Source organism: Miniopterus schreibersii (genome assembly GCF_964146895.1).
Source record: "Miniopterus schreibersii genome assembly, chromosome: 2".
NCBI lineage: Eukaryota > Metazoa > Chordata > Mammalia > Chiroptera > Miniopteridae > Miniopterus > Miniopterus schreibersii.
In genome coordinates, this window is record NC_138102.1 from 173,477,110 (window position 1) to 173,494,004 (window position 16,895).

Genomic DNA, 16,895 nt, shown 5'->3' on the forward strand with positions numbered 1-16,895 from the left:
CAATCCTTGGTCAGAGCACATACAAGAATCAGCCAATGAATACATAAATAAGTGGAGCAACAAATTGATGTCTCTCTCCCGCTTAAAAAAATAAAAATAAAAAGTAAGAAAAAAATTAAATATAATAATTAAGAACTGACAAAAATAAAAATCTAATGGGAGCATAAAATTATCATCTTAATTCAGAGATTTGTTTTTCCTTATAACCGTAGTAAAAATTAAGGTAGATGTTGAATCCGCATATTATCATTTTAATTTAATTTAATTTTTATCATCTGGCAAACTTTTTGCACTCCTGAGTCGAGACAGGCCTGCGTTAGACAGAAAAAAAAAAAAGTAAGAAGGAGCACGCGGCTGCAGCTGAATTTAGAAAGTTAGAGGTGTTCTCATCAGCCACATGAGATGGACAGGAGATTCCTTCCAATAGGCGAGAGAGCAGAGTGCAGACAACAGATGTGAGAAAGGTCCTCATAGCTGTCAAGTTCCAGCATCCTTGTGCTGAGGAAGGGGCGGTGCCACATGATCGAAGTTCAAAGGCAGTACAAAAGCACTGGATTTCTCCCCAACTGCTCGTCACACTGACCTGCACCATCTCTCGACTGCTCGTGGGTTTCTGTCATCTGCTGCTGGAGGGGAGCAAATTCTTTGGAGAATAACCTTTTACTGTGGCCATGCCGGAACCCGTGACAGAGCCCGCTACGAAGGAGGGTAAGGCTCATCCATAAAACTTTTTTGCTGTACTTTTGCATAAGGTGTGTTTATTTTGGTATTTATTTTTAAACAAATCCAATTTCTTAAATAGACTATACAATAATAGAGTCAGTGTGATTTCAGGAAAAGATCCTTGAGAATAAAAAGACCAGAGGAAAAATATAGGAAGAGTATGCCAATTTGAAAATATCTGAGAATGATAGTTTATGAAGGAATAGTGACTGAAAGTTTCAAATGATAATTTTACTATTCAGTGACAAGGGATCCTTAAAGTGTGACTTGAGGATGCTAATTGCTCATGGTGAGCCTGTTGTGTTTTCGTAGGTTGAATCACAAATTTTTCACCATGTATTTGCAATTTGTGTGTGGCGGAGGAGCTTGGAATATACTTTTTTAAAATGGTTAATAAATGTGATCAAGACTTCTAAAAAGAATTGGTGACAGTATTTCCAGATTGGCTATGTGTGTTTTTTTCCTGTGGAAAGGTGTTTAGAATATACAGATGCAGGCATTTTTTGCTTTTATCAGTGTGTTTGCAGCTTCATTAATTATCACATTATTAAATTCTTGCATGGAAAGAAAATCAAACACTTGGGTAAAAGAGAATATCTTTGAATGTCACTGATGGATTGTGTTTTTCTAATGAGTCTTTCTGTAGATAATTTCATAACATGTAGCCTTTTAAAAACAATTAAACTGAAAATATGAAACCGTTTTTCATTAGAAAAAAATGTTTCTTCATAGAAGAGATGTTTCTCCTTTCTATAAAAAAAATCAAGATTTTGAAACTACTAATTAGTAACATAAATAAATTGGAATTAGAAATTACTAAATGACTTAATGAAAAGCACAAATTAATGGCACAAGTACATTTAGTTTAATTTTTAATGGAAACATCTGCTTAAAATATTATTTCATTCATATCAGCCTTCATTAGTGCTCACTGAATTTTTATATTTCACTTCTGCAAATAAAAGCCGGAAAAAGATTAGCAGAGAGCAAAATAATAGTATTTAATTTCTTCATTTTTAATTCTTAAAACTGCTTTTAACTGTTATTTTGAAGAACCTTGAAAAAGATGCTAGACGTTGAACCAAATTACCGAAAGTCTTTGAAATATATTTTCTTTATGTAATTAAGTAACCAGTGTTGACAGGCTGTGGTGATCAGTTTACAGGTTGGCTTTACTTGGTGGTGGAGCATTGATGGATGAAGTCTTCCACCCGAAATAACCACACCAAATGCATGCATTAATATGGGAACTTAATCCTGACTATCAGGCTGGGAGTCCAGCCCTTGCTAAAGTGTCTTATTTGTAATGCAAATGATTTACATGTGTATTAAGTGTCCTTTTTATTTGATCTGTCACTTGACTAACCTCTTCAAGGCTTATGTGGATGAAATACATTCTGTTTCCCAACTGAGGACAGAATATTGTTTTAATTAGCCTGCACTTAGTGGATGAATTTGCATGTTATTTTAAAGCCCACTTGAAAATGACAAGAAAGCTGAAATACTACTAAAAAAAAGATGACCGACGGTAGAGCCTATAAAGCTAATTAAATTATTTTCTTTGCTAGATGTGATAAACTTTTACTTTGTGTCTCACAATTCAATCTGATCCATTCTACTTTTAGAGATGATGAAATTTTAGAGCTACAAAGAGGAAACTATATCTTTAACTTCAGCTCCCCACCCCTTAATATGTATATTTTTAATAAAGTAACATGGATACCAAAGTCCTGATGATCTTCTTTTGCTATAAAAGCACTGTTGATATTCTGTGTAGGAGTCCCCCCACCCAGGACAGTAATTTTATACTCAGATTCTTTGGTTAGTTTAAATTTGGGTGATGGGGAGTGGAGATAAAAAGAGGGTTACTGATATATTTAAAATCCTTTGAGGAAGTACAGAGATTTTTTAATTTGTATCCTTACCAGCAGGACTGATTCTTTTTCTCATTAATATATTTTTTTATTATTGACACTATTACAGATGTTCGTCATTTACCCTCCTCTTTGCCCACCTCTACCCAGCTCCACCCGCATTCCCTGGCCTTCACCACACTTGTCTGTGTCCATGGGCTATGCATATATGTTCTTTGGTTAGTCTTTTCACTTTCTGTTACACAGTCTCCCCCACCTCCCTTCCCTCTGACATCCACCAGTCTAGGTCTGATTCTTAAAGAAACTGCACTTTGAAGAGTTTTCCTGATGAAACGGTTGCATTTTTATATTGTTTTCATCAGAAGAGTAAGGACTGTCAATTCAGGAACTATTCTGGTCCTTGTGCCTTCTCCTACCTGATTTCATTTTTACTGGGGTTTGTTTTGTTCCGAGTAAAACATCCCTCTGAAATAGAGCCTCAAGAATAAAACTTGCCTCCAAACCAATTCTTCAGTCATTTCCAACGACCTGCAGAAACATTCCTAAGGGCCAGGTTCCTCCAGCCCCTACAGGTCTTATTTCCTCTCTTCCCAGCCGAGAGAACCATGCCCATGAAGGACATGACCACTTGTTGTCACTCTTGATAGAACACACGAGCTGTTTGGCCCTTCTAGGATCCAGGAGGACCTGGCAACTCTTTGAAAGAGGCTGAGTTTTCAGCACCTGAAGCTGCAAATGATGTATCTCTCAACTGCCTCCCAACCTACAGTGGCCTAATTCTGGGAACTTCATGTTGGGTCTCCGGAGAGCTGGATCTTTGAAGGAGCCGGAGGAAGTACAGGTGTAACTTTCGACCTCAAGAAGGAACTCTGATGGAAGTGATTAGCCAATGGTCCTTGTTTAGACCCTTGAAAATATCCTGGATGACTCGCTAACCCCTTTTGGAAGAAGAAAGTATTATTTTCAAGGAGCAACCACTTCCCTTTCCCTCCTCTCCTCCTTTCTCTGCTGTGAGTTTATTCTTTGGAGAACTGCATTGTTTGTGCTACCAGTTCCAGATCAAAGGTCTATCTTACAGTTTGGATTCATGCAGAACCTAAAGCCTAGTAATTTTAAGTTAGTCTGTTCTAATAGTGAGAGATGATGCGGGGGGAAAAGCTTGAGATTTGTGGGAATGCTTTGCATACATTTATCCATGTAACAACCATTAATTGAGCATTTACCATGAGCTAGTAGCTGGGATTTTAGAGATGTATTCAATACACACAGTCTCTGTTTTAAAAGCTCTCACAGTTAATTGCCCCTTGGGTTCTATGTGTTAAAAAACAAACCAACATGCCCGGCCGGGCGTGGCTCAGCTGTTGAGCTTCGACCTAGGATCCAGGCGATCGGGGTTCGATTCCTGGTCAGGGCACATGCCCGGTTGTGGGCTCGATCAATGACTCTCATCATTGATGTTTCTATATCTCTCTCTCCATCTCCTTTCCTCTCTCTGAAATCAATAAAGATATATTTAAAAACAAACAAACAACAAACCAACAAAAAAACCTTTTATTAAAAACAAAAAACAAAACAAAACACCTTTCACTGGAAATTTCTCTTGTCAAAAAGCAATTTTATTAACATGAAATTAGAAAATTCCTATAGCCTTTCTTCTGTGGTAGCACCTCAAATAGTTGAAAAATTCTATAAATGGCTCTTATGCCCCCCAAAAATGATTCCTCAGAAATTTATCTCTGTAGTTTGTGGTAATTAAAACCATAAAGCTGGTTCCCCTACTATACTCAGACAATTGTCCATTGTCAGAGTCTAAAGATACTAGAAAAACTCTTCTCAAACACAAAGTTGAGGCTTCAACATGAATTTCACTTTTCTTATACGATATATCGGGCCCTTTATATTTTATGTACTTAACTTGCAGGAAAAAGACAGAAGTTCTTGCTTGGTGCTTGTGAACCGCTTAAAAAACCTTCGGAGAGTCACTGTCACTCCTTCATTGACCATGTCAAAGATCTTCTTAAAAACCTGAACATACGGAAAAACGTAACTCCATTTCTGACCACAATTTTAAGGGCCCATTCTGATAACTGCAAGAATCAAAGGCATGGCGTTGTTGCTACAGATTCTTTTGCTATATCAACATGCACTATCTATCTAGCTAATTGATCTTGGCCGTTTTCAGTAGAAATAGGGGAGGACATGGTAATGGGGAATAACTTTTCTGTAAGTCCATAGGACTTTTTTTGTTCGCTATATCTTTCTTTCTTGGTTCCCTAGAGATTTGGTCACATTTTTAAATCCCACTAAGCTCCCAAACTATCCTAACGTAGAGCAGCATTCATTACCTCTTGCCTATTTCTCGGCATTGCTCAAGGCTTAATCACCATCAGAAAATGGAAGCGGTGCTGGAAAATCTCCCGCTTATATTACTCCTTGACCTTCAGTCTCTACCTGCATGGGACCGAATGGCTTATTTCAAACACAGAATTAACCTTGTCTTTAGAAAAGTCATCTTATATGTAAAATATTACCTTTCCCTCAAATTGGGAAAAAGTTAATTTGCAGAGAGTAAAGGAAACAACAGAAGAGGGAGGAGGTATTTAACCAAGGGCAACTAGTCGCCTACTTCAAAGGGTTTATCCAGGCCAAATTAAAGATTTGGAGGCGGAATGAAGAAGTTGTATGGCCCCGGCCAGCGTGCTCAGCGGTTAGAGTGGCAACCGCGCACCAGCCGGTTTCGGTTAGGTTCCGGTCGAGTGCGGGTACTTGGGTTGCGGGTTTGATCCCGGGCTGAGGCAACCAGTCGACGTGATGTGTTTCTCTCACATCGATGTTTCTCTCTCCCTCTCTCCCTCCCTCCTCTCTTTCTCTTTCCCCTTCCCCCCTCCCTTCCACTCTCTCTAAAAATCAACGGAAAAAAATCTCCTCTGGTGAAGAGTACCAACAACAAAAAAGAAGTTGTATGACCGAATGAATGCCACCATATGTTTCCCCGGAAAAACCAACCCAGGAGAGGTGGGGAGTGGAGTTGAGCTCTGTCCTAAGAAGGGGCACTCTGGGGCAAATGCGCACTGGCTGGAGAGACTTCATACTTGGCAAAATCACCCTTTTTCACCAGCCCGATTTTACGGCTGTGCGGACTGCACCTGTTAGAAAGATAAATAAAGGACTGGCCAATTCTTTCCTCTCGAGCGCCCTAAATATATCGCTTTAAAAAACTTGGGAAAAACAAGTTGTATCCTTGCTTCTCATCTAAGTCAGAAGAAGGGTCCCCCAGACCTTTCAAGCATCAGCAAGGTCAGGGGTAAGAAAGCTCCTGAAATGAACAGAGGTCAGGGTTAGGCCCTCTGGTGGGTCCCAGGGACCCAAGAGAAAAGAAAATGTGTAGTACTGACGATCCTTTGTTCTCTCAATGGCTCGTTTTGTTTTGCTCACGAAACATTTTATTTTAAACTCTTTACGGACATACAATTCACGGGGGGTTTTTTGTTTGTTTTTTAAATATAACTTTCTTGATTTCAGAGAGAGGAAAGGAGAGGGAGAGAGAGAGATAGAAACATCAATGATGAGAGAGTCATTGATCGAGCCCGCAACCCGGGCATGTGCCCTGGCAGGGAATTGAACCCCGATCACCTGGATCCCAGGTCAGCGCTCAACAACTGAGCCATGCCCGGCCGGGCCACAGTTTTTTTATTTATACCAATTTCAAAGTCCCTGAATCCGACATGAATATTGGAACAAACTACCCAGTCTAAAGTCAAATTTTTTAAAATATATATTTTTGTTGATTTTTTTTAGAGAGAGAGGACCAGACAGGGAGAGAGAGAGAGAAATACTGACATGAGAAAGAAACATCAATCGGCTGCCTCTCATACATGCCCCGACTGGGGATCGAACCCAAAACCTGGGTATGTGCCCTGACCAGGAATCAAACCAGCGACATTTAGGTGCACAGGACAGTGCTCAACCAACTGGGCCACACTGGCCAAGGCCGAAGTCACTTTCTTAAAAAAAAACAACACTTGAGCACAAAAATAAAGAAATAAATAGTCACTTAAAACATTTGAGTGAATATAAAACAATGTTTTTGCAATATTTCCATAAACAAACAGGTGATTTTCTAAATTTCAGGGAGTTGTGGGAAGAAGCCACTATGAAAGGAAATAAGTGTTATTGTTTTTACAGCCCTAGAAAGCTCTTTTGTTATTTTTGCTTAATTTTCTTTTGATTGTTTTATTTAAAATTTATTTGTAGGCTCTTTATGGATGCACAGAGAAGAATTTTTATTATTGTTAATAATTGCTATTTTTGTCTGCAGTGTCCCTTAATTAGTCTATGAAACCTATATTAAGAGACACAAAATACTCTTGGCAGCCAGTGTCTTCTGTGGTAATTCTAGACTTCATCCCTAGACATGCTTGTGTGTGTTAGATAATAAGGAACAGGATTAAAGCTCCAGCAATAAAAAATAAGCAGAAAACTTTTCATTCCATGTGTGTCACTGAGGGGATAGGGCAGCGTCTTCTTTCTTTCTTTTTACTTTATGCCCTTTTGTGATGGGAACAGATGTCTTTTCTGCAGAAGCCCTTGGTTTGTTCAGTGTCACGTCCTGGGGAAAGTCAAATACGCAGAATTGTAGTTGCTGAATTATAGTGTTCAGAGTTAGGGTCATTGTGAAGTGGCTATTTATGCAAGAGCAGCTTCCTAAAATTTGAAAGCATTAGTTTAAGGAATATGAAACTGTGAGAAAGAAGAAGAGACTTTATCACTTAATTTCCTACGTGTTTGCAAAATGTCTCATCACCAGAGAGAAAAGAACTGCTGTCCCCAGAGCTTTTCACATGGACAGCTTCACAATATCAGTGATGATATTGTCTTGTGGCACCCAAGTCTCTTCTGCATGGATAGGCCCAGTTATAATTTACAAAGAGTGCATTTGTTTTAGACAGCCACACAGATATACAACAGACCACATTTCAGGATGTTCCCATTCATGGGGCAGGTTATTCATGTGCTTTTATACCCATTTCCAGAGTGATGTTTTGGATTCCATCAGATTGGGGGTGTGAGGTGGTTGGTTTGGCAAAGAGAAAGACCAGGATCATTTATTCACATGCTTATTTCTCTCTCTAAAATGAGTTCACACAAAAATACCTGCAATCTGTCTTTCAAGTCTGAAATCCACTTTGATAATTTGGCCCTTTTATACTCTCTTTGAATTTTTTTATGGGACTAGTTGGCACATCAATACAATATCTAAAATTATGTCTAGTAATATGTCAGATCTTATAATTTTGTTTTATTCATTTTTTGTCTTGTACGTTAGACTTTTACAAGAACCTGGGGCTAAAAAAATTTTTTCTCCAAAATCATCTAATTCTTTCTCTAAATAGCATCAAATCTTTTTTAAAATTTCTCAGGAATTCTTTGCTTGTATTAGGTAATAGCTTCTGCCTTCTATAAAATTTTATATATCTTTATTTAAAAAGCATTTTTATTGATTTTTAGAGAGAGAGGAAGGGAAATGGGGAGGGAGAGAGAAACACTGATGTAAGAGGGAAACATGGATCAGCTGCCTCCTGCACGCCCCCTCTCGGGGATCAAGCCCACAGTCTGGACATGTGCCCTGAGCAGGAATTGAAACATCAACCTTTTGGTGCTTGAGATGAGACCCAACCAACTGAGCCACACCAGTCAGGGCAATATATTATATATCTTGAAACAGAATTTTCCGCTTATAACTAAAAATTTTCCTATGTGTATAATTCTACATTTTAATTTCTCATTTTTTAGGTTAAATGTCTTTAGAGTTGCTCTGCATATAGTATGTATTTTGGTTTTCTTCTTATGCATATTAAATAAATAATATTATTGAACATAGTGATATAAGCAAATTATACTATTTATTCATAGAATATTCTAGATAGTTCAAAGTCAAGTTGCACCAAGCACTGAGTCACTTACACTTTATATGCCTCAGTTTTCTTGTCTGTAAATGAGAATAATTATAGCACCTAACTCATTGGGTCTTTGTAAGAATTAAATGAGATAAATCAGCTAAAAAGCTAAGAACAGGACTTAGCACATAATAAGAACTGTGTTTTCCTTCTAAAGCAGCAAACTTAGTAATCTTGTCTGTTAAAGGTGTTAAGTGCCACATTTAATATACATTTTGAGGGTATTTCTACCAATATATGACAACCACCGTAAGATACATAATAATCAATGCTCACCTCCTTGCCTTGTGTTAATATCCATAATACATTTTTAAAAAGCTGTTATTATCATAGCCATCATTGGCACCACCATAAGCTTTTTTATTCTTTTTTAAACCTGGGGTGAAACATCTTAGCTTTTACCCAGGGATCAAATAAGAGTTCTGTACTCCCAGAGCCTCTGTTGTGTTCCCAATCAAATGGATCATGTCCAGCTGAGGGTCTCCAGTTGTTAGACAGAAGATGACAGCCAGTTTCTTCACAAAGGCCATTGTGGGGCATGGCCTTTCCCGCTTAGAAAAAAGAGTCACCCTGTACAGTTGAATATGTAACTGTATCTGCCACTAAGGGCTAACCGGTGTGGATTTGTTGGACATTAAGATTTCTCTCCCCACTCGGGGTGTTTAAGGCAGATGGGGTCTTCCTCTGGGCTGAATATTTCTGCAATAAAACACATAAGGAACTCTCCATGATCACATATGGATGTGGTGGGTGATTGATGGAGTGCTGCTGTGTTTACTGTTGTGGAATTTTATTTTCATGACCCCCACCTGGCATTGGCATTGTCCTTCCTCTATTTTTAAAAAGTTACCCAACAATGAGGCCCGGCAGTGCCTTGGGGCAAGGCCTTTAAGGAATTTATCTGATAACCCTATGACCCCCTAAGAGGGATGTGATTGTGGTGATGGTCAGCCTAGAACAGACCCCCGGGAAAGGTGTAATTAGGGACTGAAGGAGGAAATTGTTAATAATTCAAATCACCTTTGCAATGATTTTCTTTTGACTTGTGCAACATTTGTAAACTTCAGTTTGAGGAAAGGTTTTCCCACAGCGCTATGCCATTCAACCCCCGTGCGAGTCTTACTTTAAGGATGAAGAGACAAGTCATCAGATCTTAGCAGAAGGTCTTATTTCCATCCAGCCCCATGTTTACAGTGAGAAGCTATTTGTTGCAATGTAATACTCACCACATTTTAATCCCCTTCCTGTGCGGAATGACATCTTGAGTTGGAACATTCCTAATTAGAAAGACATAAGAACAGGTTCACTAGGAGAGGGGGGAAGAAACGCTGTGGATTCAGGGGAAATTTCATCAAATTGAGTAACAAGCCACTGAAATTTTAATACTTGATGCACAATTAAATTTCATCTGTTCAGAATCTTAGAATACCGTCTTTGGCAATATTTAGCCACAGTAAATGAATATATGGATTAAATTAGTTGAATCACTCTAAATAGCTGGATTCTCTGGATAGCTAAGAGTGTATGTTCTTGAACCGTAGTATTTCAAACAACATGAATAGAGACATGCCTAAAATGTAGTATGTTACTCGTTGCTTTTAAACACAAAGTGCAATGGATCTAATATAACTTAGTCTTAAATTGTAGGTATCAGTTATTGTGCCCCGTGACGTCCTGAGAGCCCAAATTGTTTGCTTTTGTATTAAATGGGCTCATGTTATTTGTATTTGGAAGTTGTGTCCAGCCTCTCAGAGCGTTCCTGTTGCACCCCTTGCTGGGAGGCTGCTGTCTCCTGTTATTAGTTTCCCGGCAGTCTGTACAGCTGCCCCATTTCTTCCCTCCGTTTGCGCTGAGCTCCAGACCCGCTGGCTCATCCCACTGAGTAGGGCTACACTAGGGAGTGTCTGCAGGGACCCGAGGCTCCACATTTAAGGAGGCACTGACTCTGGGGGTGATACAAGTGCAGGGTTGGCGCCTGTGAGTCAGCGCCTCCTTAAAAGTGACTCCCTGAGCACCTGGCCTGCCCCGTCCTAGCCCCTCCCAGGGCCCAGACTGCAGACCTGGGTCTGGGGCTTCTCTTGTGAGTAAAGCACTTCAGCTCTTAGAGTCCAGAGCTTGAGGGGCTTGAGATAAATCCACTTTGACCTTAGGAGACCCTTTTAATTTGCTGGTCAGCAGCTGTTGTCTGAGTACGTGAGGTTGCTAGATAGCTGAATTCTGAACAGGAGAGGGGATACTAGACCACGTTGCTCTTTTGTCTCTTATTACTGCAATAGGGAAATAAGTTATTACCCCCCAAATCAATTTACGACTTTTATTTTGACTGCTTTATTTGTTTTATTAATCAAGGCTACAGATTTTTCCTAAACAGGCATATAAGTTCATTTAAAAAAAGAAAGAAAGAACGAAAAACCACTATACAAATATTTTTAAACAAGATTTGCAATAAATTCTAAACGTCTCAGGTCCATTTTTCTGTTATTTATAATAATTAATGAGAAAATTAAAAAGCATTTGTTTTGCTTATTATCTCTCTCAATATTTATATATTAGGAATTTAAATTGATAAAAATTTCACACTGTAAGTATATACAGCACCAATTCTACTAGCTGTCAGAGCATTATATCATCACATGTATATCCTGTGGAAAGTGTTACTGCATATTTGTGAGAGAATGTGAGTGAAAGGGGCAAATAATGCCTTAACATTATTTAAAAAATTGTTTTGACCTCGTGGACTCCCCAAAGGGGTCTCGGGGGCTCTTGGGGATCCCAGACCATACTTTGAGAATCACTATTATAAATCAATATAGAATCGCCTCTGAAAATATGGAATTCCCTCACATCTCAAGGTGTAAAATGTCAGGATCTATAGCCTATGATGACTAGAACAGGGGACAAAGTAAGTACAAAACTATAAAAACATTACATTAAACATTAATTGATGCCCCAAATTGATATCTCTGATGCATAAGCAATATGTCCAGTAGAGATGTACTGTGATTTGTGTTTGCTGATTGTTTTGGAGACACTTATGAGTTATATAATAAAAACTTCTCTAAGAGCTGTGAACACCCCCGTGAACAATATTTTATACTAAAACCATGTCCACTCTTCTGTTGTCCAGGCATGTGAGGTCTAGTCTGCAGCATGCACACAGTGCAGACCCCACCATCAGCATGGGGTGCACCCGACAGTGCTTATGACATGTCTACTCTAAAAAGAAAGATGATCGGCTGTACTGCCCAAAGTGACAGAGCAGGAGCTGGCCAGACAGAGTCTTAATCATCAAAACGTTCACAATGCCTCAGGCATTCACGTAGTTTATTTCAAACCTAGAATTTGACTCTAAGAATAAGAAATAATACTCAGGAATAATGTGCGATATTTTTCTGCACCTCGAATTACCAAAGGATGGTTTTAACACATTTATTTTATTTAAAAAAGTGACAAAAAAGAAAACCACAGAAAAACCCTATAATCCTACCACCCAAGGATAACAGCTGTTATTATATGTTCTTCCTGCCTTTTCCCTGCCAACATAGTATATTACATGATGCAATTACACCCTTCATGCCATCAAAAAGCTAAATTAAATTGCAAATGAGAGCCCATAAAATATTTTTAAGCAGGTCAAGCAATGTATTATTTGAGCCAGTGAGCCCATGGGGAGGGGCGAGCTGGGTTGTTTATATCATTTTGGTGTAGAGACACATACATGTAGAGAGGCAGATTTTTCCCCCTTTAATTTACTGACCATGGATCCCTTGATCATTGAAAGTAGGAATGGACTGCATTGGAGACTCATTAATGGAGTTACTGGGTCCCTAGTTTTTCAGAAGCCACACAAAGGCCACATATGGGCTGTCTATTTAATAGCTGCCACCAGTGCCCGTCAATTAGAATGCCCTGGCACTCACTGTGCAGGCCTGCCATTGGTGGCATACCTGTGCTTTTTACAGTAGGTGGTCATAGGAAAAATCCACCATAAATAGCTCAAGCCCTTTGAAAGCATTTCAGGGTTGCAGAGGGAAAGTCTATATCTGTGAATTAGACAGGATCAAAGAGCAGTGGGCCTTGCCAAAGGAGGAAGGAGCTAGCTTGAGTTGCTAGTTCAGAATCCAATTAATTTTTGTGTTGCCCATGAAAATGTTTCCTTGGGCTTAATTTTTCAGAGTATGCTGGTTTCTTCTTTTTGTTAAAAAAAAAAAAAGTTTAAAGACAGCAACTTATATATCCCTGCTTCTTTCATGCATCCTGTTGGTGTTTTCTAATGGAGACAATGGGATGAGGGGAGGGAGGCAAAGAGCCAACTTTATTCACAGTTGCATGGAATTTGCTCTTTCGATTTTGAAAAAGCAGAGGTATAGTAAGGCCTTACCGGAATAAATATCCATTTGCTCTAAACCTTAAGAGAGAAGATTACAGGGAAGGTCTCAAGAGCTTCCCAAGACCGGGTGCTTTCCGACAGCTCCAGCAAGGCTAAGCTAGTTGACAGCGGAGGCGGCATGCTTGTCCAAGGGGTTTTTGCTAAGTAATGCAGCCCGGATTTTGAAAGGGGGGGATTCCTTAGAAAGGCAAGGGGCATACTGTCATTGATGGCCAAAACTCTAGCCCTAGTTGCTCTCTTAACTCTGCCCTTGTTAAGAAATGGAAGACTTGTTGACAGGAAGAAGAAATATGACGGGGTTGGGTGAATGCTTGTGAGCATACAGCCAATGGGAGGGTCACCAATGGGAGACATAGTGTTCCCTGTGGGTAAGACGACGAAGAAAGCTGCCCTTGGAGTGCCAGAGGCCAGTTCTTCATTTCTTGGCAGTGCGGAGGCAGGGCTTTTGTGCTGGTAGAAACAGGCTGCCAGTCAACTATATTTATGGAGCACCTGCTGTGCAGAATTTGAAAAGGAGGAGGAGACCAGGCCTTGTCCTCAAGAAGCTTGTGATCAAAGAGAGAAGGAAACTCTCCATCTACTGTACAACCTTTAGCATTCACGATGGCATTTGAAATGGAGAGGACTTGGTGATATTTAGGGCATAGGCTGAAGCTTGTCACTCAAAGTGTGTGTCAGGGGATAACAGCATCAGCATCGCCTGGAAGCCTGTTACACATGCAGTCTTGAACCCAGAGTCATACTCTGCACTTGACCAAATCCCTAGATGGGGATCTGTTTGCGCTAGTTTCAGAAGCACTAGAGGGGCCTGGAGGTGGTGAGTTTCGAACGTTTTGAGAGGGCAAAGCTACCTGGTTCAGTGAGCAAACTGATAGAAAGCGTGGTTAACTTACATGGGAACTTCTTAAACATCGGCATCTCATCTTAGCCTCAAGTATAAGCCCCCGTTTATTAACTTCATAATGAGAGCTCAGTGAATCCCAGTTGCATGGGTTCTTCTGATGGGCTCTTATTCAGTGGGGTCCTGTGGAAATTGCTGAGAATGAATTGTGGTTATAGAGGCAGCCAATGAATCTTGGGAATACTCAAATGATTTTTAGAGGAGTGGGCAAAGCCATGGGCAAAGTCAGAGGCAAAGGTGTGAATTAAAGTAAGGGAGAGTTGGGGCCCTAAGACCTACCTGCAATGGTTTGTTTTCAGTCTAAGTCATGTGCTGCTTGGCCTTCGACACTCCTGGTTCCCCATCTCTCCAGGTTTAAGACAGTTGGTATTCTTTGTTTTAAATGCATTGAAAACTATTGAGAGTTCATGTTCTTATCTTTTCCGTCCCACTAGGATTTGATTGATAGAGTTATTTACAGTGTGCAAACTCCATATAATGCATGTAAATTTCATCAAAATCCATTATTACCATTTTACAGTAAGAGAGTGAGAGGCCTACCTCCTCTGTTCAGTTCCCAGGTGCTTCCTCATCTCCACCCCAATTCCAAACATGTTCTAACATGATACAGCCCACAGACCTCGAAATAAGGCCAATCCCTAGCAGGTGGCATGTGTGGAAACACAAGGTATGGCCAAATAAAATTCTGATCATGATAATGATAACTATGAAAGGATAAAACATATACAGTGTGTACCATGTTTCCTGCCCCTGCAGGAGCTCATTCATTCCTGCCAACAACCCTTGAGATAGGTTCTGCTCTTATTTCCATTGCATAGATGAGGAAATTAAGGCACATTCCACTCCTATAGACAGGGCAACATCCATATGAGGCTATGTGGCCATGACAATAAGACCAATCAGTTCAGTGGGAAAAAATGCCGTAATGTCTTTGAAAAGTCCACCAGTTACTTCTCCCTCCACAAGTATGAGCATCTGAGAGGGGAAGTGCAGAGCCCAGGTCCTGAGTCAAGTCCGGCAGACCTGGGTCAGAGCCTGGCTCCACCCTTCAGGAGCTGTGGGGCCTCCCAGGGCCTCAGTTCCTATCTGCAAAATGGCAATAATTTTGTACTGACTTCACAGAGTAGTAAGGATTATAGGACTTAATACATAATAGGTCCTGCGTGCAGGGCATGCCAAAAAGTGGTGTGCTTTATTTATTCCTCCACTGGCTGTAAAGTAATGGGGCTTCTACGGTTCTTAGAAGAAGTTCTAGCTCTGCATTTTTCTTCTTTTACTTCCTGCAACCATCCTAAAAATGTACCGGCATATATATCCTATCCTACATTTCTGTAGTTCTGACTGCCTGGTATAATTGGCTGTTAATGACCCATGTTCTGTGGATTTATTGGAAATTAAATTAATCCCTTTAAATTCTCACTTTGATTTAATTTGAGGGCTACCGACACAATGGAAATAGATAATTCACACGCAGGGCACATTTACAGTTTCAGTGTCTAAGACAATTCTCTTTTATTTATTTACTTAGAATTCACCCTTGGCCTTACTTCCAAAACAGGATTTTAAGCAACCACAGCTTCCCTTGCAAAATAGGCCTTTGTTTACATAGATGCTGAGAAAGCACTGCCAATTTGATAGTTTATGCGCAATCACCAAAGAAGCCCTTCTTAATTTTTAAAAACAGTCGATTCACTATGCATTTAATGGTTTTCAGCAATAAAATGAGGTACGGGGGGAAAGGAATGAACGATCATTGTTCTTGCTTACTTGGGAAGAAAAAGAAACATAAATATACATAGACAACTGAAGAATAATTAAAAAATAATTAGTGAATAAAGAGTGTATTATGATGTGGTCTAGAATGCCAAGAAAATAAGGGAGAGAAGAATGGAATAATTAGCTCTGAGAGTCTTAAGAGAAATGCTGAAAAGACAGACCAAGATTGCTGTAGGATAACAGTTATTGCTGTAAATTACAGAGCTCTACCTGCGTGCCAAGAGCTGTGCTGGGCATTTTATATAGGCTTAGCACCCTAGGGGGTCATTCGTCTTATTCTTTTTTTAAAAAAATATGTCTTTATTGATTTCAGAGAGAGGAAGGGAGAGGGAGAGAGAGAGAAACATCAGTGATGAGAGAGTCATTGATCAGCTGCCTCCTGCACGCCCCCTACTGGGGATCGAGCCTGCAACCCAGGCATGTGCCCTGACCGGGAACCGAACCCCAATCTCCTGGATCCTAGGTCGACGCTCAACCGCTGAGCCACGCCCTGCTGGGTGAAAATAGTTTTTTTAAACAATAAATTGGAGTTTATACCCGGCACAAAAATTAGTGATGGCAGAAGATGTTGCTACACCCTGGCAGGCCTGCATCTCTCCTTCCTTGATTTCTGTTGCCATGACGTCGGTCCTTCCGTGCTCACTCCAGGCTGCCCAGGTGGGGCACTTGGCCTGCATGTAGTGCTGACTCGGGCCACATGGCTTGCTGTGAGGTATTGTTCTTGTTTGGAAAGAGCCACCTGTGGAAAAAAATGTGGAAAATCCTGTATCCAGTCAAAGATAAAGCTCCTGGGAGTGCCTATAATACAAAAGCTTTTCTCTGATATTCAGTTGTCAAGCAGAAAATAATAGTGAAAGAGATCACCTTCATTAACTGCCCTGGAGGAGCAGCTGGTTCTCACGCACGTCACTAATCCCCAGTTCTGGGCATCCACAGGGACTCAGCAGGGGAAATTCTATGCCCTTTGGTCACGGGGTGTGCCTTTAGCTACTTGAACAAAGAATGTTCTTTAACAGAAGTTTCTTAACAGACTTTTGCTGCCTGACTGCTCTATAATTCTGGATCTCCAAAGCCAGTTATAAAGTCTCAAAACCAGAGCTCTAACAATTTTGGATAAATGTAGGTGGAAATCTACTCCAGACATGTGTCCTTGACACTTGGATCCCATTTACCTGTGCTCTGTCCATCACTAGCCTCTGCCACCTCCTGGAAATCCATATAATACCATTTGGATGCTCACCCCACACCATATACCAAAAGGCAGGGCGTCTTGG

At 40.2% G+C, this 16,895-nt stretch overlaps 1 protein-coding gene across 12 annotated transcripts in view; it reads left to right on the forward strand.

Moving 5' to 3' along the window:
* Positions 1 to 397: 397 nt before the first annotated feature.
* MYBPC1 (myosin binding protein C1) overlaps positions 398 to 16,895 on the forward strand; it is a 77,084-nt gene continuing 60,586 nt past the window's right edge. For 6 of the 12 annotated variants that reach the window (XM_081130309.1, XM_081130305.1, XM_081130310.1 and 3 more), the window contains exon 1: positions 410 to 708. In XM_081130309.1, coding sequence (XP_080986435.1) covers positions 672 to 708 — 37 coding nt within the window. In that variant the 5' untranslated portion in view covers positions 410 to 671. Of the gene's footprint in view, positions 709 to 16,895 lie in introns of all 12 variants that reach the window. The other 6 variants (XM_081130308.1, XM_081130303.1, XM_081130312.1 and 3 more) reach the window with 3 other exon arrangements.